Source organism: Salmo salar, chromosome ssa18 (assembly GCF_905237065.1).
Source record: "Salmo salar chromosome ssa18, Ssal_v3.1, whole genome shotgun sequence".
In the NCBI taxonomy this organism is placed as follows: domain Eukaryota; kingdom Metazoa; phylum Chordata; class Actinopteri; order Salmoniformes; family Salmonidae; genus Salmo; species Salmo salar.
Window position 1 is genome coordinate 442020 of NC_059459.1, and position 22914 is coordinate 464933.

Sequence of the window (22914 nt, forward strand, 5' to 3'; positions counted from 1 at the left end):
GAGAGTACAGGGGGAGAAATTGCAGGTCAAGAAGACACCAGATGAACAGCAGAGGGAGAGGGAGAGAGAGAGAGAGTACAGGGGGAGAAACTGCAGGTCAAGAAGACACCAGATGAACAGCAGAGGGAGTAGCAGGAGCTGATGTAACAACATTACTGGTGTCGTGTCTTTGGGCACCGTTAAACTGAAGACATGTTTATCAAAATAACTCCCTGTAATTATTATCACGCGATTAAACTGATTAATCGTTTAACTGTAATTAACTAGGAGATCGGGGCACCAAGGAAAATATTCAGATTACAAAGTTATAATTTTCCTAATATAACTTTCCTATATTATAACATTATATATTATATTATAGTATAGGCCGATTATCTTCTGGTTTAAATGGTGTATTTTACCTCGCGTCCAGTCTCATTCCAAACGTCGTAAATTGTTGTATCTGCACGAACCCAGTCTTTACTAAAGTCATCCATACATCAATTGTCTTAAAATAATTTATTTACTAAACAAAGTAATTCACAGAAAACATACAAACAGTAGTTATCGTCACAAAGAATTGGTAGAGTAATGTTCCCTAGTGGGCTAAACCGGCATGGCGGCTTGTTAAACCAACAAGGGGGGTCAGCTGAGATGACCCTACAGAGTTGATAAATATTAACAATTGAGATGCTAATCCTTTGCTCATGAACGCTCACTCATTCGGGAACAATTGCAATCAATATATATTTACGCTCAGTGTGTCGTCGGGATCCTTGTTGGAGAGTTTTTGTCCTGTTGGAGAGTTTTGTCCTGTTCTCTCTCTCTCTCTCGGTTAGAATGGACCTTTCAAAGCGACATTCATTAATGTCGTTATAGAGTGGATGTGTCGTCGGTCTTCGCGTTCGATGATATCAAATTTCTAGCTGCAGACTATTAATTAATATCAAAGACTTGTTATTATTCTGTCTCGATAGTCTAATAGTTTAACCACGTGGTATGGTTAAAGTTCAGTAGAGGGATGCATGGTCAAACCTTGGCTCTCTCTTCTGAGGTAAGCTGGTCTGCTCTCTCTTCTGAGGTAAGCTGGTCTGCTCTCTCTTCTGAGGTAAGCTGGTCTGCTCTCTCTTCTGAGGTAAGCTGGTCTGCTCTCTCTTCTGAGGTAAGCTGGTCTGCTCTCTCTTCTGAGGTAAGCTGGTCTGCTCTCTCTTCTTCTGAGGTAAGCTGGTCTGCTCTCTCTTCTGAGGTAAGCTGGTCTGCTCTCTCTTCTGAGGTAAGCTGGTCTGCTCTCTCTTCTTCTGAGGTAAGCTGGTCTGCTCTCTCTTCTGAGGTAAGCTGGTCTGCTCTCTCTTCTGAGGTAAGCTGGTCTGCTCTCTCTTCTGAGGTAAGCTGGTCTGCTCTCTCTTCTGAGGTAAGCTGGTCTAAAGAAAGAACTTCTAGGTGGGGTTTTTATACTTGAACATAGAACAGGCTGTCCCATGACGCCTGGTCCTGTCTGTGTCCCTGGGGGCGTGCCGATGACTGAGTTAAGCTTTGAACAGAAATACAATTCTATCACATTAACATCAGTACATAGCCTCTCAACATATTCCAAATAGCTTTAATCTTATTAACCTCTATGGGCTAGGTGGGACGCTAGCGTGCCACCCGTGGTGCACTCCATCAACAGCAGGTGCATTTCAAGAGCGGCAAATTTGAATCCAAATAAATGTCAAAATTCAAATTTTTCAAACATACAACTATTTTACACCCTTTGAAAGATAAACATCTCCTTAATCTAACCACGTTTTACGATTTCAAAAAGGTTTTACGGCGAAAGCATAAATTTAGTGTATGTTAGGACAGTACATTTACAAGAGTTGTGTGTAATGTTTTGTCAAGTCAAAGACAGGGTCACCAAAACCATAAAACCAGCTAAAATGATGCACTAACCTTTTACAATCTCCATCAGATGACACTCCTAGGACATTATGTTAGACAATGCATGCATTTTTAGTTCTATCAAGTTCATATTTATATCCAAAAACAGCGTTTTACTATGGCATTGATGTTGAGGAAATCGTTTCCCTCCAATAACCGGCAGTCAAGTCAGCGTCACAAATTAAATAATTAAAATTAGAAAACATTGGTAAAATATTATATTGTCATTTAAAGAATTATAGATTTACATCTCTTGAACGCAATCAACTTGCCAGATTTAAAAATAACCTTACTGGGAAATCACACTTTGCAATAATCTGAGCACTGCGCCCAGAAAAATACGCGTTGCGATACAGACTAGACGTCATGTTGGGGAGATCTAAAATCGAAAATACTATGTAAATAATCCATTACCTTTGATTCTCTTCATCAGATGTCACTTCCAGGTATCACAGGTCCATAACGAATGTAGTTTTGTTCAAAAAAGCTCATCATTTATGTCCAAAAATCTCCGTCTTGTTAGCACATGATCTAAGCCAGCCGGACTTCTCGTCATGAACGAGGGGAAAAAAATATATTTACGTTCGTTCAAACATGTCAAACGTTGTATAGCATAAATCATTAGGGCCTTTTTAACCAGAACATGAATAATATTCAAGGTGGACGAATGCATACTCTTTTATAACGTATTGGAACGAGGGTACCCAACATGAACTCGCGCGCCAGGTGTCTAATGGGACATCATCGTTCCATGGCTCTTGTTCGGTCAGATCTCCCTCCAGAAGACTCAAAACACTTTGTAAAGGCTGGTGACATCTAGTGGAAGCAATAGGAAGTGCCAAAATATTCCTCAGCCCCTGTGCTTTTCAATGGGATAGGTTTAAAGGTAATACAACACATCAGGTATCCACTTCCTGTCAGAAAATGTCTCAGGGTTTTGCCTGCCAAATGAGTTCTGTTATACTCACAGACACCATTCAAACGGTTTTAGAAACGTTAGAGTGTTTTCTATCCATATATAATAAGTATATGCATATTCTAGTTACTGGGTAGGATTAGTAACCAGATTAAATCGGGTACATTTTTTTATCCAGACGTGCAAATGCTGCCCCCTAGCCCTAACAGGTTAAATCATTGTATACAACCATTTAGATGCAAGTCCCATAGCTGAGGCTATTATATAAACCTTAGTATGGTAATATGGCACTATTGTCTCCAATGAGTATCACAAAATTGTACCAAGCGGACCAGTTCGTAGCTGGATTCTTCACCGATCTTTTATACCTTCTCCAGAACATAAATGTCGTTCGGTTCCCCAATTCTGTGAGTTGGAAGAATTCCGTTGTCTCTCTATGAAACCCCTCTCTGTCTCAAAACTGGGCCATGCGGCAGGACATTCTCCTTTAGAATTTTACGACCCCTCTCACCACAGCAGTGTCAGAAGTATAGAGGTCGGGGGATGGTGCATAGAAAAGGCCTGGTGCAGAGGGAGGGGGTTTAACTGTGTTCTCTGTACCCACAGAGAGGGCAACGTCATGACACTGGGGACGAGTTCCCTGCTATCCAGGACCTCTATACCAGGTGGTGTCAGAGGAAGACCCTAAAAATTGTCAGCCTCCAGCCACCCAAGACATAGACTGTTCTCTCTCCCCCTGCATGGCACCAAGTCTGGAACCAGCAGGACCCGGAAAACAGCTTCTATCCCCAAGGCATAAGACTGTAAATAGTTTGTTAACCTCTATGGGCTAGGTGGGACGCTTGCGTCCCACCTACGTAACAGCCACTGGCTGCCTGTGGCGCGATTTTCAAAACGTTAAAAATCCTATTACTTCAATTTCTCAAACATATGACTATTTTAAAGCTATTTAAAGACAAGACTCTCGTTAACCTGTTAGGGCTAGGGGGCAGCATTGACACGGCTGGATAAAAAACATACCCGATTTAATCTGGTTACCACTCCTACTCAGTAACTAGAATATGCATATACTTATTACATATGGATAGAAAACACCCTAATTTTCTAAAACTGTTTGAATGGTGTCTGTGAGTATAACAGAACTCAAATGGCAGGTCAAAACCTGAGAGATTCCTTTACAGGAAGTGGCCTGTCTGACCATTTGTTGAACTTCTTTTCCATCTCTATCATTTACTAAGGATCTCTGCTCTAACGTGACACTTCCCACGTCGTCCATAGGCGCTCAGAGCCCGGGAAAAAACAGAATGTCGTCATTCCAGCCCCAGGCTGAAACACATTATCGCCTTTCTCAAGTGGCCGATCAAGAGACACTAGCTTATGCGCGTGACCCCGACCGCCCCCGCCTTTGGGATTTTTTCCTCTGTTTGCCGAAAAGGAGATTCCCTGTCGGAATATTATCGCTTTTCTACGAGAAAAATGTCGTAAAAATTGATTTTAAACAGCGGTTGACATGCTTCGAAGTACGGTAATGGAATACTTAGAATTTTATTGTCACGAATTGCGCCATGCGCGCGACACTTCTTTACTATTTCGGATAGTGTCTGGAACGCACGAACAAACCGTCGCTATTCGGATATAACGATGGATTATTTTGGACCAAACCAACATTTGTTATTGAAGTAGCTGTCCTGGGTGTGTATTCTGACGAAGACAACAAAAGGTAATGACATTTTTATAATAGTAAATATGATTATGGTGAGTGCTAAACTTGCCGGGTGTCTAAATAGCGAGCCCGTGATGCCTGGGCTATGTACTTAGAATATTGCAAAATGTGCTTTCACCAAAAAGCTATTTTAAAATCGGACATATCGAGTGCATAGAGGAGGTCTGTATCTATAATTCTTAAAATAATTGTTATGCTTTTTGTGAACGTTTATCGTGAGTAATTTAGTAAAATGTTAGCGAATTCCCCGGAAGTTTGCGGGGGGTATGCTAGTTCTGAACGTCACATGCTAATGTAAAAAGCTGTTTTTTGATATAAATATGAACTTGATTGAACAAAACATGCATGTATTGTATAACATAATGTCCTAGGGTTGTCATCTGATGAAGATCATCAAAGGTGAGTGCAGCATTTAGCTGTCTTCTGGGTTTTGGTGACATTATATGCTGGCTTGAAAAATGTGTGTCTGATTATTTCTGGCTTGGTACTCTGCTGACATAATCTAATGTTTTGCTTTCGTTGTAAAGCCTTTTTGAAATCGGACAGTGTGGTTAGATTAACGAGAGTCTTATCTTTAAATGGCTGTAAAATAGTCATATGTTTGAGAAATTGAAGTAATAGGATTTTTAAGGTTTTGAAAATCGCGCCACAGGATAGCAGTGGCTGTTACGTAGGTGGGACGAATTCGTCCCGCCTAGCCTAGAGAGGTTAATCTAACCACACTGTGCGGCGTTTTGTTCGTAAGTTCCAGACACTATCCGAAATAGTAAAGAAGTGTCGCGCGCATGGCGCAATTCGTGACAATAAAATTCTAAATATTCCATTACCGTACTTCGAAGCATGTCAACCGCTGTTTAAAATCAATTTTTACGACATTTTTCTCGTAGAAAAGTGATAATATTCTGACAGGGAATCTCCTTTTCGGCAAACAGAGGAAAAAATCCCAAAGGCGGGGGCGGTCGGGTCACGCGCCTAAGCCCAGTGTCCCTTGATCGGCCACTTGAGAAAGGCGATAATGTGTTTCAGCCTGGGGCTGGAATGACGACATTCTGTTTTTTCCCGGGCTCTGAGCGCCTATGGACGACGTGGGAAGTGTCACGTTAGAGCAGAGATCCTTAGTAAATGATAGAGATGGAAAAGAAGTTCAAGAAATGGTCAGACAGGCCACTTCCTGTAAAGGAATCTCTCAGGTTTTGACCTGCCATTTGAGTTCTGTTATACTCACAGACACCATTCAAACAGTTTTAGAAAATTTAGGGTGTTTTCTATCCATATGTAATAAGTATATGCATATTCTAGTTACTGGGTAGGAGTGGTAACCAGATTAAATCGGGTATGTTTTTTATCCAGCCGTGTCAATACTGCCCCCTAGCCCTAACAGGTTAAATAGTTAACATAATATCTACCAGGACTATCTGCATTTACCCTTTTTACACTAACCTTTTTAGAGTTCTTTTTTTTACATATCCTGCTGCTACTGTTTATTATATCTGTATTTCTAGTTGTATGTACATATCTACTTCCATTACCTCATACCCCTGCACATCGACTGGTACTGGTACCCTGTTTATATAGCCAAGTTACTACCTCATACCCCTGCACATCGACTGGTACCCTGTTTATATAGCCAGGTTACTACCTCATACCCCTGCACATCGACTGGTACCCTGTTTATATAGCCAAGTTACTACCTCGTACCCCTGCACATCGACTGGTACTGGTACCCTGTTTATATAGCCAAGTTACTACCTCATACCCCTGCACATCGACTGGTACCCTGTTTATATAGCCAAGTTACTACCTCGTACCCCTGCACATCGACTGGTACTGGTACCCTGTTTATATAGCCAAGTTACTACCTCGTACCCCTGCACATCCACTGGTACTGGTACCCTGTTTATATAGCCAAGTTACTACCTCGTATCCCTGCACATCGACTGGTACCGTTTATATAGCCAACTTACTACCTCGTACCCCTGCACATCCACTGGTACCCTGTTTATATAGCCAAGTTACTACCTCGTACCCCTGCACATCGACTGGTACCCTGTTTATATAGCCAAGTTACTACCTCATACCCCTGCACATCGACTGGTACTGGTACCCTGTTTATATAGCCAAGTTACTACCTCGTACCCCTGCACATCGACTGGTACCCTGTTTATATAGCCAGGTTACTACCTCATACCCCTGCACATCGACTGGTACCCTGTTTATATAGCCAAGTTACTACCTCATACCCCTGCACATCGACTGGTACCCTGTTTATATAGCCAAGTTACTACCTCGTACCCCTGCACATCCATTGGTACTGGTACCCTGTTTATATAGCCAAGTTACTACCTCGTACCCCTGCACATCCACTGGTACCCTGTTTATATAGCCAAGTTACTACCTCGTACCCCTGCACATCGACTGGTACCCTGTTTATATAGCCAAGTTACTACCTCATACCCCTGCACATCCACTGGTACTGGTACCCTGTTTATATAGCCAAGTTACTACCTCGTACCCCTGCACATCCACTGGTACTGGTACCCTGTTTATATAGCCAAGTTACAACCTCGTACCCCTGCACATCGACTGGTACCCTGTTTATATAGCCAAGTTACTACCTCGTACCCCTGCACATCGACTGGTACCCTGTTTATATAGCCAAGTTACTACCACGTACCCCTGCACATCGACTGGTACCCTGTTTATATAGCCAAGTTACTACCTCGTACCCCTGCACATCGACTGGTACTGGTACCCTCTTTATATAGCCAAGTTACTACCTCGTATCCCTGCACATCGACTGGTACCCTGTTTATATAGCCAAGTTACTACCTCGTACCCCTGCACATCGACTGGTACCCTGTTTATATAGCCAAGTTACTACCTCGTACCCCTGCACATCGACTGGTACTGGTACCCTCTTTATATAGCCAAGTTACTACCTCGTATCCCTGCACATCGACTGGTACCCTGTTTATATAGCCAAGTTACTACCTCGTACCCCTGCACATCGACTGGTACCCTGTTTATATAGCCAAGTTACTACCTCGTACCCCTGCACATCCACTGGTACTGGTACCCTGTTTATATAGCCAAGTTACTACCTCGTACCCCTGCACATCGACTGGTACCCTGTTTATATAGCCAAGTTACTACCTCGTACCCCTGCACATCCACTGGTACTGGTACCCTGTTTATATAGCCAAGTTACTACCTCGTACCCCTGCACATCCACTGGTACTGGTACCCTGTTTATATAGCCAAGTTACTACCTCATACCCCTGCACATCGACTGGTACCCTGTTTATATAGCCAAGTTACTACCACGTACCCCTGCACATCGACTGGTACCCTGTTTATATAGCCAAGTTACTACCTCGTACCCCTGCACATCCACTGGTACTGGTACCCTGTTTATATAGCCAAGTTACTACCTCATACCCCTGCACATCGACTGGTACCCTGTTTATATAGCCAAGTTACTACCTCGTACCCCTGCACATCGACTGGTACCCTGTTTATATAGCCAAGTTACTACCTCATACCCCTGCACATCCACTGGTACTGGTACCCTGTTTATATAGCCAAGTTACTACCTCATACCCCTGCACATCGACTGGTACCCTGTTTATATAGCCAAGTTACTACCTCATACCCCTGCACATCCACTGGTACCCTGTTTATATAGCCAAGTTACTACCACGTACCCCTGCACATCGACTGGTACCCTGTTTATATAGCCAAGTTACTACCTCGTACCCCTGCACATCCACTGGTACCCTGTTTATATAGCCAAGTTACTACCTCGTACCCCTGCACATCGACTGGTACTGGTACCCTGTTTATATAGCCAAGTTACTACCTCGTACCCCTGCACATCGACTGGTACCCTGTTTATATAGCCAAGTTACTACCTCGTACCCCTGCACATCGACTGGTACCCTGTTTATATAGCCAAGTTACTACCTCGTACCCCTGCACATCGACTGGTACCCTGTTTATATAGCCAAGTTACTACCTCGTACCCCTGCACATCCACTCTGCACTGGGACCCTGTTTATATAATAATAACACTAATACTGTAGTGTTTACTGTGGTATACTACAACATTCTACAGTAAGATCAACACATGACCGAGGGATACTAAAATGTGTAGTATGATATTCTAAAGTATATTACATTTTACTATAGAATTAGTAAGTACTGTAGTATTCTGTTTTTACTGGTTTTGTTTGGGGGCCATGATGGCTTTAGTTTTAGGGTTTGAACCTTTAGTTTAGGCATGCCTGTTTGTACTTTCCTTTTTGGGATACTTAGCTATTTATTTTAGTCTGAACAAATAATATCCAGCTTGGACTGGCCGACCCAAAGGAATCAAGACAACGGTGGCCCTGGACCAAGGTGATGCTGCTATCTCTCTGGACCAAGGTGATGTTGCTATCTCCCTGGACCAAGGTGATGTTGCTATCTCCCTGGACCAAGGTGATGTTGCTATCTCCCTGGACCAAGGTGATGTTGCTATCTCCCTGGACCAAGGTAAGGTGTTATCTCCCTAGACCAAGGTAAGGCTGCTATCTCCCTGGACCAAGGTGATGTTGCTATCTCTCTGGACCAAGGTAAGGTGTTATCTCCCTAGACCAAGGTAAGGCTGCTATCTCCCTGGACCAAGGTAAGGCTGCTATCTCCCTGGACCAAGGTAAGATTGCTATCTCCCTGGACCAAGGTAAGGTTGCTATCTCCCTGGACCAAGGTAAGATTGCTATCTCCCTGGACCAAGGTAAGGTTGCTATCTCCCTGGACCAAGGTAAGATTGCTATCTCTCTGGACCAAGGTAAGGCTGCTATCTCCCTGGACCAAGGTAATGCTGCTATCTCCCTGGACCAAGGTAATTCTGCTATCTCCCTGGACCAAGGTAAGGCTGCTATCTCCCTGGACCAAGGTAATGCTGCTATCTCCCTGGACCAAGGTAAGGCTGCTATCTCCCTGGACCAAGGACAGGCTGCTATCTCCCTGGACCAAGGACAGGCTGCTATCTCCCTGGACCAAGGTAAGGCTGTTATCTCCCTGGACCAAGGTAATGCTGCTATCTCTCTGGACCAAGGTAAGGCTGCTGTCGCCCTGGACCAAGGTAATGCTGCTATCTCCCTGGTCCAAGGTAAGGTTGCTATCTCCCTGGACCAAGGTAATGCTGCTATCTCCCTGGACCAAGGCAAGGCTGTTATCTCCCTGGACCAAGGTAAGGCTGCTGTCGCCCTGGACCAAGGTAATGCTGCTATCTCCCTGGTCCAAGGTAAGGTTGCTATCTCCCTGGACCAAGGTAATGCTGCTATCTCCCTGGACCAAGGCAAGGCTGTTATCTCCCTGGACCAAGGTAAGGCTGCTGTCGCCCTGGACCAAGGTAATGCTGCTATCTCCCTGGACCAAGGTAATGCTGCTATATCCCTGGACCAAGGTAATGCTGCTATCTCCCTGGACCAAGGTAATGCTGCTATCTCCCTGGACCAAGGTAAGGCTGCTATATCCCTGGACCAAGGTAATGCTGCTATATCCCTGGACCAAGGTAATGCTGCTATCTCCCTGGACCAAGGTAAGGCTGCTATATCCCTGGACCAAGGTAATGCTGCTATATCCCTGGACCAAGGTAATGCTGCTATATCCCTGGACCAAGGTAATGCTGCTATCTCCCTGGACCAAGGTAATGCTGCTATATCCCTGGACCAAGGTAATGCTGCTATATCCCTGGACCAAGGTAATGCTGCTATCTCCCTGGACCAAGGTAATGCTGCTATCTCCCTGGACCAAGGTAATGCTGCTATATCCCTGGACCAAGGTAATGCTGCTATCTCCCTGGACCAAGGTAATGCTGCTATATCCCTGGACCAAGGTAATGCTGCTATCTCCCTGGACCAAGGTAATGCTGCTATCTCCCTGGACCAAGGTAATGCTGCTGTACATCCAACACCTGGTTGCATACCCTTACTTTTCACATTAAAGCATACATTCATTCAGGTTACAGAACCATCTGTGTGTGTGTGTGTGTGTGTCTACTGTCTACCCACCTGTATGGCATAGCGGTCTGTTCTGCTGTACACTCCGTCACCGTGAGGTCACACTCTCTGAGATAGAGTTCCAGCCTCCGTCGCTCCATCAGTGTCCTGGCAGCCTGTAGTATCTGTCCTGCTAGAGCCGACTCCTCCTTCCCTCCCCCTCTCTTACACGACCCACTCTTAGCGGTGGCGGATGTTTTGGGTTTCTTACTGAACCCATACAGTGCCTCCACACTGAACTTACCCCCTTTACCGGCTGATGAGCCGCAGCCTGCACCCGACGGTCGCCCTGCGGACATGGTGAATCACGGACCGTTACCCCCGGCACCAAACCCCCTGGCAACCCCTACCTCTGACCTCTGACCCTTGACCCTTGACCCCTCCACTCAGCAGAGTCCTAAGGCCTTCAGCCTGTCCTGTTCCAGGTGATCCTAGATCCAAGAAGCAGCAGACTCTCTGGTTGAGTGGTAAATGTTTCTTAACATCCCGGTATCTTACCCTCCATGGGTTAAGGATTGACCAACAGGTCACAGTTCTGCCCTCCAACACAGTCAGGGCAGGTTTTGGGGGGTTGTTCCTACAGGTTCAAACAGCAGCAGGTTCAAATGTACTTTCCTTCCTCCTCCCAAAATGGCGTCTGGCCGGAGAGTTGAGGGTCCAGAAACACCACTCTATCCTCTTTCTCTCCTGCCGTCCATCTGTCCTCCGCACCTCACTCTCTTTTTGTGCCTCTCTTTCCGTCTTTCTATCCGTCTCTCTTTCACACACTCTCTTTGTTTCTTTCTTTGTCTCTCATTCACTCTCTCCGTCTCTCCATCCGTCCGGATCTCTCTCTCTATTCGTTTATTATCCCTCTATCTCCATCCCTCTATAATATCTATTCCTCTAACACCTCTGTCCTTCTCTGTCTCCTCTCTCTCTCTCTCTCCCTCCTTCTCTCTCTCCTATCTCTCTCTCTCTCTCCCTCCCTCCTTTTTTTTTTATCTCTACCTCCCTCTCTTCTCTCTCTCTCCTCTCTTTTTCGCTCTCCCTCTGCTTGATTGACAACAGGATTTGGTAAAAAAAAACATTTAATGCCCCCCATTACCGTGTGTGTCCAGATTAAAGTGAGAGAAACTGGGCAAACGGCCATACCTGACATCTGCACCCAGATTAACATAGTAACACAAACACATCCCGGGGTTGTCATGATAGCAGTATTGCCATACTCAGAGGTATCATGCACGGAAACAAAACATGAAGCAGACAACATTACCTGAGGAAAACAGTCTTTATGTTGGAAACAAGCAGCCTTATATTGTCCCGCAGAATCCTGTTTGTTTTCGAAGCGACAGTACAGTTGAAGTCGGATGTTTACATACACTTAGGTTGGAGTCATTAAAACTCGTTTTTCAACCACTCCACACATTTCTTGTTAACAAACTATGTCATGGCTTTAGAAGCTTCTGATAGGCTACGTCATTTGAGTCAACTGGAGGTGTACACGTGGATGTATTTCAAGGCCTACCTTCAAACTCACTGCCTCTTTGCTTGACATCATGGGAAAATCAAATTAAATCAGCCAAGACCTCAGAAAAAAAAAGTGTAGACCTCCACAAGTCTGGTTCATCCTTGGGAGCAATTTCCAAACGCCTGAAGGTACCACGTTCATCTGTACAAACAATAGTGCGCAAGTATAAACACCATGGGACCACGCAGCCGTCATACCGCTCAGGAAGGAGACGCGTTCTGTCTCCTAGAGATGAACGTACTTTGGTGCGAAAAGTGCAAATCAATCCCAGAACAACAGCAAAGGACCTTGTGAAGATGCTGGAGGAAACAGGTACAAAAGTATCTATATCCACAGTAAAACGAGTCCTATAGCAACATAACCTGAAAGACCGCTCAGCAAGGAAGAAGCCACTGCTCCAAAACCATAAAAAAGCCAGACTACGGTTTGCAACTGCACATGGGGACAAAGATTGTACTTTTTGGAGAAATGTCCTCTGGTCTGATGAAACAATGTGTGGGCAGAACTGAAAAAGCCTCTGCAAGCAAGGAGGCCTACAAACCTGACTCAGTTACACCAGATCTGTCAGGAGGAATGGGCCAAAATTCACCCAACTTATTGTGGGAAGCTTGTGGAAGGCTACCCGAAACGTTTGACCCAAGTTAAACAATTTAAAGGCAATGCTACCAAATACTAATTGAGTGTACGTAAACTTCTGACCCACTGGGAATGTGATGAAAGAAATAAAAGCTGAAATAAATCATTCTCTCTACTATTATTCTGGCATTTCACATTCTTAAAATAAAGTGGTGATCCTAACTGACCTAAAACAGAGAATTTTTACTAGGATTAAATGTCAGGAATTGTGAAAAACTGAGTTTAAATGTATTTGGCTAAGGTGTATGTAAACTTCCCACTTCAACTGTATATTACACTATGTTACAAACTCTGGGTTTTAGAGGACCAAAGAGATTAGTTTGCTTTGTGTTTTTCTTTTTGCCAAGGAAAATACTGGTACCGTGACAACTATATAACACAGCCACAATATACAGAGGCCTGTTACTGCCCTGTTGGTCCTCTGCTCTATATACAGAGGCCTGTTACTACCCTGTTGGTCCTCTGCTCTATATACAGAGGCCTGTTACTGCCCTGTTGGTCCTCTATATACAGAGGCCTGTTACTGCCCTGTTGGTCCTCTATATACAGAGGCCTGTTACTGCCCTGTTGGTCCTCTGCTCTATATACAGAGGCCTGTTACTACCCTGTTGGTCCTCTGCTCTATATACAGAGGCCTGTTACTGCCCTGTTGGTCCTCTATATACAGAGGCCTGTTACTGCCCTGTTGGTCCTCTATATACAGAGGCCTGTTACTGCCCTGTTGGTCCTCTGCTCTATATACAGAGGCCTGTTACTGCCCTGTTGGTCCTCTATATACAGAGGCCTGTTACTACCCTGTTGGTCCTCTGCTCTATATACAGAGGCCTGTTACTGCCCTGTTGGTCCTCTGCTCTATATACAGAGGCCTGTTACTGCCCTGTTGGTCCTCTGCTCTATATACAGAGGCCTGTTACTGCCCTGTTGGTCCTCTGCTCTATATACAGAGGCCTGTTACTGCCCTGTTGGTCCTCTATATACAGAGGCCTGTTACTGCCCTGTTGGTCCTCTGCTCTATATACAGAGGCCTGTTACTGCCCTGTTGGTCCTCTGCTCTATATACAGAGGCCTGTTACTGCCCTGTTGGTCCTCTATATACAGAGGCCTGTTACTGCCCTGTTGGTCCTCTGCTCTATATACAGAGGCCTGTTACTGCCCTGTTGGTCCTCTGCTCTATATACAGAGGCCTGTTACAGCCCCTGTTGGTCCTCTGCTCTATATACAGAGGCCTGTTACTGCCCTGTTGGTCCTCTGCTCTATATACAGAGGCCTGTTACTGCCCTGTTGGTCCTCTATATACAGAGGCCTGTTACTGCCCTGTTGGTCCTCTGCTCTATATACAGAGGCCTGTTACTGCCCTGTTGGTGCTCTATATACAGAGGCCTGTTACTGCCCTGTTGGTCCTCTATATACAGAGGCCTGTTACTGCCCTGTTGGTCCTCTGCTCTATATACAGAGGCCTGTTACTGCCCTGTTGGTCCTCTGCTCTATATACAGAGGCCTGTTACTGCCCTGTTGGTCCTCTGCTCTATATACAGAGGCCTGTTACTGCCCTGTTGGTCCTCTATATACAGAGGCCTGTTACTGCCCTGTTGGTCCTCTATATACAGAGGCCTGTTACTGCCCTGTTGGTCCTCTGCTCTATATACAGAGGCCTGTTACTGCCCTGTTGGTCCTCTATATACAGAGGCCTGTTACTGCCCTGTTGGTCCTCTATATACAGAGGCCTGTTACTGCCCTGTTGGTCCTCTATATACAGAGGCCTGTTACTGCCCTGTTGGTCCTCTGCTCTATATACAGAGGCCTGTTACAGCCCTGTTGGTCCTCTATATACAGAGGCCTGTTACTGCCCTGTTGGTCCTCTATATACAGAGGCCTGTTACTGCCCTGTTGGTCCTCTATATACAGAGGCCTGTTACTGCCCTGTTGGTCCTCTGCTCTATATACAGAGGCCTGTTACTGCCCTGTTGGTCCTCTGCTCTATATACAGAGGCCTGTTACTACCCTGTTGGTCCTCTGCTCTATATACAGAGGCCTGTTACTGCCCTGTTGGTCCTCTATATACAGAGGCCTGTTACTGCCCTGTTGGTCCTCTATATACAGAGGCCTGTTACTGCCCTGTTGGTCCTCTGCTCTATATACAGAGGCCTGTTACTGCCCTGTTGGTCCTCTATATACAGAGGCCTGTTACTGCCCTGTTGGTCCTCTATATACAGAGGCCTGTTACTGCCCTGTTGGTCCTCTGCTCTATATACAGAGGCCTGTTACTGCCCTGTTGGTCCTCTATATACAGAGGCCTGTTACTGCCCTGTTGGTCCTCTGCTCTATATACAGAGGCCTGTTACTGCCCTGTTGGTCCTCTGCTCTATATACAGAGGCCTGTTACTGCCCTGTTGGTCCTCTATATACAGAGGCCTGTTACTGCCCTGTTGGTCCTCTGCTCTATATACAGAGGCCTGTTACTGCCCTGTTGGTCCTCTGCTCTATATACAGAGGCCTGTTACAGCCCTGTTGGTCCTCTGCTCTATATACAGAGGCCTGTTACTGCCCTGTTGGTCCTCTGCTCTATATACAGAGGCCTGTTACTGCCCTGTTGGTCCTCTATATACAGAGGCCTGTTACTGCCCTGTTGGTCCTCTGCTCTATATACAGAGGCCTGTTACTGCCCTGTTGGTGCTCTATATACAGAGGCCTGTTACTGCCCTGTTGGTCCTCTATATACAGAGGCCTGTTACTGCCCTGTTGGTCCTCTGCTCTATATACAGAGGCCTGTTACTGCCCTGTTGGTCCTCTGCTCTATATACAGAGGCCTGTTACTGCCCTGTTGGTCCTCTGCTCTATATACAGAGGCCTGTTACTGCCCTGTTGGTCCTCTATATACAGAGGCCTGTTACTGCCCTGTTGGTCCTCTATATACAGAGGCCTGTTACTGCCCTGTTGGTCCTCTGCTCTATATACAGAGGCCTGTTACTGCCCTGTTGGTCCTCTATATACAGAGGCCTGTTACTGCCCTGTTGGTCCTCTATATACAGAGGCCTGTTACTGCCCTGTTGGTCCTATATATACAGAGGCCTGTTACTGCCCTGTTGGTCCTCTGCTCTATATACAGAGGCCTGTTACAGCCCTGTTGGTCCTCTATATACAGAGGCCTGTTACTGCCCTGTTGGTCCTCTATATACAGAGGCCTGTTACTGCCCTGTTGGTCCTCTATATACAGAGGCCTGTTACTGCCCTGTTGGTCCTCTGCTCTATATACAGAGGCCTGTTACTGCCCTGTTGGTCCTCTATATACAGAGGCCTGTTACTGCCCTGTTGGTCCTCTGCTCTATATACAGAGGCCTGTTACTGCCCTGTTGGTCCTCTATATACAGAGGCCTGTTACTGCCCTGTTGGTCCTCTATATACAGAGGCCTGTTACTGCCCTGTTGGTCCTCTGCTCTATATACAGAGGCCTGTTACTGCCCTGTTGGTCCTCTATATACAGAGGCCTGTTACTGCCCTGTTGGTCCTCTATATACAGAGGCCTGTTACAGCCCTGTTGGTCCTCTGCTCTATATACAGAGGCCTGTTACTGCCCTGTTGGTCCTCTATATACAGAGGCCTGTTACTGCCCTGTTGGTCCTCTGCTCTATATACAGAGGCCTGTTACTGCCCTGTTGGTCCTCTATATACAGAGGCCTGTTACTGCCCTGTTGATCCTCTGCTCTACATACAGAGGCCTGTTACTGCCCTGTTGGTCCTCTGCTCTATATACAGAGGCCTGTTACTACCCTGTTGGTCCTCTGCTCTATATACAGAGGCCTGTTACTGCCCTGTTGGTCCTCTGCTCTATATACAGAGGCCTGTTACTGCCCTGTTGGTCCTCTATATACAGAGGCCTGTTACTGCCCTGTTGGTCCTCTGCTCTATATACAGAGGCCTGTTACTGCCCTGTTGGTCCTCTATATACAGAGGCCTGTTACTGCCCTGTTGGTCCTCTATATGCAGAGGCCTGTTACAGCCCTGTTGGTCCTCTGCTCTATATACAGAGGCCTGTTACTGCCCTGTTGGTCCTCTGCTCTATATACAGAGGCCTGTTACTGCCCTGTTGGTCCTCTATATACAGAGGCCTGTTACTGCCCTGTTGGTCCTCTGCTCTATATACAGAGGCCTGTTACTGCCCTGTTGGTCCTCTGCTCTATATACAGAGGCCTGTTACTGCCCTGTTGGTCCTCTATATACAGAGGCCTGTTACTGCCCTGTTGGTCCTCTATATACAGAGGCCTGTTACTGCCCTGTTGGTCCTCTATATACAGAGGCCTGTTACTGCCCTGTTGGTCCTCTGCTCTATATACAGAGGCCTGTTACAGCCCTGTTGGTCCTCTATATACAGAGGCCTGTTACTGCCCTGTTGGTCCTCTATATACAGAGGCCTGTTACTGCCCTGTTGGTCCTCTATATACAGAGGCCTGTTACTGCCCTGTTGGTCCTCTGCTCTATATACAGAGGCCTGTTACTGCCCTGTTGGTCCTCTATATACAGAGGCCTGTTACTGCCCTGTTGGTCCTCTATATACAGAGGCCTGTTACTGCCCTGTTGGTCCTCTGCTCTATATACAGAGGCCTGTTACTGCCCTGTTGGTCCTCTGCTCTATATACAGAGGCCTGTTACTGCCCTGTTGGTCCTCTGCTCTATATACAGAGGCCTGTTACAGCCCTGTTGGTGCTCTATATACAGAGGCCTGTTACTACCCTGTTGGTCCTCTGCTCTATATACAGAGGCCTGTTACTGCCCTGTTGGTCCTCTATATACAGAGGCCTGTTACTGCCCTGTTGGTCCTCTGCTCTATATACAGAGGCCTGTTACTGCCCTGTTGGTCCTCTATATACAGAGGCCTGTTACTGCCCTGTTGGTCCTCTGCTCTATATACAGAGGCCTGTTACTACCCTGTTGGTCCTCTATATACAGAGGCCTGTTACTGCCCTGTTGGTCCTCTGCTCTATATACAGAGGCCTGTTACTACCCTGTTGGTCCTCTATATACAGAGGCCTGGTACTGCCCTGTTGGTCCTCTATATACAGAGGCCTGTTACTAACCTGTTGGTCCTCTGCTCTATATACAGAGGCCTGTTACAGCCCTGTTGGTCCTCTATATACAGAGGCCTGTTACTGCCCTGTTGGTCCTCTATATAAAGAGGCCTGTTACTGCCCTGTTGGTCCTCTGCTCTATATACAGAGGCCTGTTACTGCCCTGTTGGTCCTCTGCTCTATATACAGAGGCCTGTTACTACCCTGTTGGTCCTCTGCTCTATATACAGAGGCCTGTTACAGCCCTGTTGGTCCTCTATATACAGAAGCCTGTTACTGCCCTGTTGGTCCTCTATATACAGAGGCCTGTTACTGCCCTGTTGGTCCTCTGCTCTATATACAGAGGCCTGTTACTGCCCTGTTGGTCCTCTGCTCTATATACAGAGGCCTGTTACTACCCTGTTGGTCCTCTGCTCTATATACAGAGGCCTGTTACAGCCCTGTTGGTCCTCTATATACAGAAGCCTGTTACTGCCCTGTTGGTCCTCTATATACAGAGGCCTGTTACTGCCCTGTTGGTCCTCTGCTCTATATACAGAGGCCTGTTACAGCCCTGTTGGTCCTCTATATACAGAGGCCTGTTACTGCCCTGTTGGTCCTCTATATAAAGAGGCCTGTTACTGCCCTGTTGGTCCTCTGCTCTATATACAGAGGCCTGTTACTGCCCTGTTGGTCCTCTATATACAGAGGCCTGTTACTGCCCTGTTGGTCCTCTGCTCTATATACAGAGGCCTGTTACTGCCCTGTTGGTCCTCTATATACAGAGGCCTGTTACTGCCCTGTTGATACTCTGCTCTATATACAGAGGCCTGTTACTGCCCTGTTGGTCCTCTGCTCTATATACAGAGGCCTGTTACAGCCCTGTTGGTCCTCTATATACAGAGGCCTGTTACTGCCCTGTTGGTCCTCTGCTCTATATACAGAGGCCTGTTACTGCCCTGTTGGTCCTCTATATACAGAGGCCTGTTACTGCCCTGTTGGTCCTCTGCTCTATATACAGAGGCCTGTTACTACCCTGTTGGTCCTCTATATACAGAGGCCTGTTACTGCCCTGTTGGTCCTCTGCTCTATATACAGAGGCCTGTTACAGCCCTGTTGGTCCTCCCCTCTATATACAGAGGCCTGTTACTGCCCTGTTGGTCCTCTGCTCTATATACAGAGGCCTGTTACTGCCCTGTTGGTCCTCTATATACAGAGGCCTGTTACTGCCCTGTTGGTCCTCTGCTCTATATACAGAGGCCTGTTACTGCCCTGTTGGTCCTCTATATACAGAGGCCTGTTACTGCCCTGTTGGTCCTCTATATACAGAGGCCTGTTACTGCCCTGTTGGTCCTCTGCTCTATATACAGAGGCCTGTTACTGCCCTGTTGGTCCTCTATATACAGAGGCCTGTTACTGCCCTGTTGGTCCTCTGCTCTATATACAGAGGCCTGTTACTGCCCTGTTGGTCCTCTGCTCTATATACAGAGGCCTGTTACTGCCCTGTTGGTCCTCTATATACAGAGGCCTGTTACTGCCCTGTTGGTCCTCTGCTCTATATACAGAGGCCTGTTACAGCCCTGTTGGTCCTCTATATACAGAGGCCTGTTACTGCCCTGTTGGTCCTCTGCTCTATATACAGAGGCCTGTTACTGCCCTGTTGGTCCTCTGCTCTATATACAGAGGCCTGTTACTGCCCTGTTGGTCCTCTATATACAGAGGCCTGTTACTGCCCTGTTGGTCCTCTGCTCTATATACAGAGGCCTGTTACTGCCCTGTTAGTCCTCTATATACAGAGGCCTGTTACTGCCCTGTTGGTCCTCTGCTCTATATACAGAGGCCTGTTACTGCCCTGTTGGTCCTCTATATACAGAGGCCTGTTACTGCCCTGTTGGTCCTCTGCTCTATATACAGAGGCCTGTTACTGCCCTGTTGGTCCTCTGCTCTATATACAGAGGCCTGTTACTGCCCTGTTGGTCCTCTGCTCTATATACAGAGGCCTGTTACAGCCCTGTTGGTCCTCTGCTCTATATACAGAGGCCTGTTACTGCCCTGTTGGTCCTCTATATACAGAGGCCTGTTACTGCCCTGTTGGTCCTCTATATACAGAGGCCTGTTACAGCCCTGTTGGTCCTCTATATACAGAGGCCTGTTACTGCCCTGTTGGTCCTCTGCTCTATATACAGAGGCCTGTTACTGCCCTGTTGGTCCTCTATATACAGAGGCCTGTTACTGCCCTGTTGGGCCTCTATATACAGAGGCCTGTTACTGCCCTGTTGGTCCTCTATATACAGAGGCCTGTTACTACCCTGTTGGTCCTCTATATACAGAGGCCTGTTACTGCCCTGTTGGTCCTCTATATACAGAGGCCTGTTACTGCCCTGTTGGTCCTCTATATACAGAGGCCTGTTACTGCCCTGTTGGTCCTCTGCTCTATATACAGAGGCCTGTTACAGCCCTGTTGGTCCTCTATATACAGAGGCCTGTTACTGCCCTGTTGGTCCTCTGCTCTATATACAGAGGCCTGTTACTGCCCTGTTGGTCCTCTATATACAGAGGCCTGTTACTGCCCTGTTGGTCCTCTGCTCTATATACAGAGGCCTGTTACTGCCCTGTTGGTCCTCTGCTCTATATACAGAGGCCTGTTACTGCCCTGTTGGTCCTCTGCTCTATATACAGAGGCCTGTTACTGCCCTGTTGGTCCTCTGCTCTATATACAGAGGCCTGTTACTGCCCTGTTGGTCCTCTATATACAGAGGCCTGTTACTGCCCTGTTGGTCCTCTGCTCTATATACAGAGGCCTGTTACAGCCCTGTTGGTCCTCTATATACAGAGGCCTGTTACTGCCCTGTTGGTCCTCTATATACAGAGGCCTGTTACTGCCCTGTTGGTCCTCTGCTCTATATACAGAGGCCTGTTACTGCCCTGTTGGTCCTCTATATACAGAGGCCTGTTACTGCCCTGTTGGTCCTCTATATACAGAGGCCTGTTACTGCCCTGTTGGTCCTCTGCTCTATATACAGAGGCCTGTTACTGCCCTGTTGGTCCTCTGCTCTATATACAGAGGCCTGTTACTGCCCTGTTGGTCCTCTGCTCTATATACAGAGGCCTGTTACTGCTCTGTTGGTCCTCTATATACAGAGGCCTGTTACTGCCCTGTTGGTCCTCTGCTCTATATACAGAGGCCTGTTACAGCCCTGTTGGTCCTCTATATACAGAGGCCTGTAACTGCCCTGTTGGTCCTCTATATAAAGAGGCCTGTTACTGCCCTGTTGGTCCTCTATATACAGAGGCCTGTTACTGCCCTGTTGGTCCTCTGCTCTATATACAGAGGCCTGTTACTGCCCTGTTGGTCCTCTGCTCTATATACAGAGGCCTGTTACTGCCCTGTTGGTCCTCTATATACAGAGGCCTGTTACTGCCCTGTTGGTCCTCTGCTCTATATACAGAGGCCTGTTACTGCCCTGTTGGTCCTCTATATACAGAGGCCTGTTACTGCCCTGTTGGTCCTCTGCTCTATATACAGAGGCCTGTTACTACCCTGTTGGTCCTCTGCTCTATATACAGAGGCCTGTTACAGCCCTGTTGGTCCTCCCCTCTATATACAGAGGCCTGTTACTGCCCTGTTGGTCCTCTGCTCTATATACAGAGGCCTGTTACTGCCCTGTTGGTCCTCTATATACAGAGGCCTGTTACTGCCCTGTTGGTCCTCTGCTCTATATACAGAGGCCTGTTACTGCCCTGTTGGTCCTCTATATACAGAGGCCTGTTACTGCCCTGTTGGTCCTCTATATACAGAGGCCTGTTACTGCCCTGTTGGTCCTCTGCTCTATATACAGAGGCCTGTTACTGCCCTGTTGGTCCTCTATATACAGAGGCCTGTTACTGCCCTGTTGGTCCTCTGCTCTATATACAGAGGCCTGTTACTGCCCTGTTGGTCCTCTGCTCTATATACAGAGGCCTGTTACTGCCCTGTTGGTCCTCTATATACAGAGGCCTGTTACTGCCCTGTTGGTCCTCTGCTCTATATACAGAGGCCTGTTACAGCCCTGTTGGTCCTCTATATACAGAGGCCTGTTACTGCCCTGTTGGTCCTCTGCTCTATATACAGAGGCCTGTTACTGCCCTGTTGGTCCTCTGCTCTATATACAGAGGCCTGTTACTGCCCTGTTGGTCCTCTATATACAGAGGCCTGTTACTGCCCTGTTGGTCCTCTGCTCTATATACAGAGGCCTGTTACTGCCCTGTTAGTCCTCTATATACAGAGGCCTGTTACTGCCCTGTTGGTCCTCTGCTCTATATACAGAGGCCTGTTACTGCCCTGTTGGTCCTCTATATACAGAGGCCTGTTACTGCCCTGTTGGTCCTCTGCTCTATATACAGAGGCCTGTTACTGCCCTGTTGGTCCTCTGCTCTATATACAGAGGCCTGTTACTGCCCTGTTGGTCCTCTGCTCTATATACAGAGGCCTGTTACAGCCCTGTTGGTCCTCTGCTCTATATACAGAGGCCTGTTACTGCCCTGTTGGTCCTCTATATACAGAGGCCTGTTACTGCCCTGTTGGTCCTCTATATACAGAGGCCTGTTACAGCCCTGTTGGTCCTCTATATACAGAGGCCTGTTACTGCCCTGTTGGTCCTCTGCTCTATATACAGAGGCCTGTTACTGCCCTGTTGGTCCTCTATATACAGAGGCCTGTTACTGCCCTGTTGGGCCTCTATATACAGAGGCCTGTTACTGCCCTGTTGGTCCTCTATATACAGAGGCCTGTTACTACCCTGTTGGTCCTCTATATACAGAGGCCTGTTACTGCCCTGTTGGTCCTCTATATACAGAGGCCTGTTACTGCCCTGTTGGTCCTCTATATACAGAGGCCTGTTACTGCCCTGTTGGTCCTCTGCTCTATATACAGAGGCCTGTTACAGCCCTGTTGGTCCTCTATATACAGAGGCCTGTTACTGCCCTGTTGGTCCTCTGCTCTATATACAGAGGCCTGTTACTGCCCTGTTGGTCCTCTATATACAGAGGCCTGTTACTGCCCTGTTGGTCCTCTGCTCTATATACAGAGGCCTGTTACTGCCCTGTTGGTCCTCTGCTCTATATACAGAGGCCTGTTACTGCCCTGTTGGTCCTCTGCTCTATAT

At 47.0% G+C, this 22914-nt stretch overlaps 1 protein-coding gene across 1 annotated transcript in view; it reads right to left on the reverse strand.

Moving 5' to 3' along the window:
* Positions 1–10919, reverse strand: part of LOC123728636 (voltage-gated potassium channel subunit beta-2-like) — a 62794-nt gene extending 51875 nt beyond the window's left edge. The window contains exon 1 of the mRNA XM_045700551.1: positions 10595–10919. Within this exon, the coding sequence (XP_045556507.1) occupies positions 10595–10881 (287 nt within the window). The 5' untranslated portion in view covers positions 10882–10919. The remainder of the gene's footprint in view (positions 1–10594) is intronic.
* Between the last annotated feature and the right edge of the window lie 11995 nt (positions 10920–22914).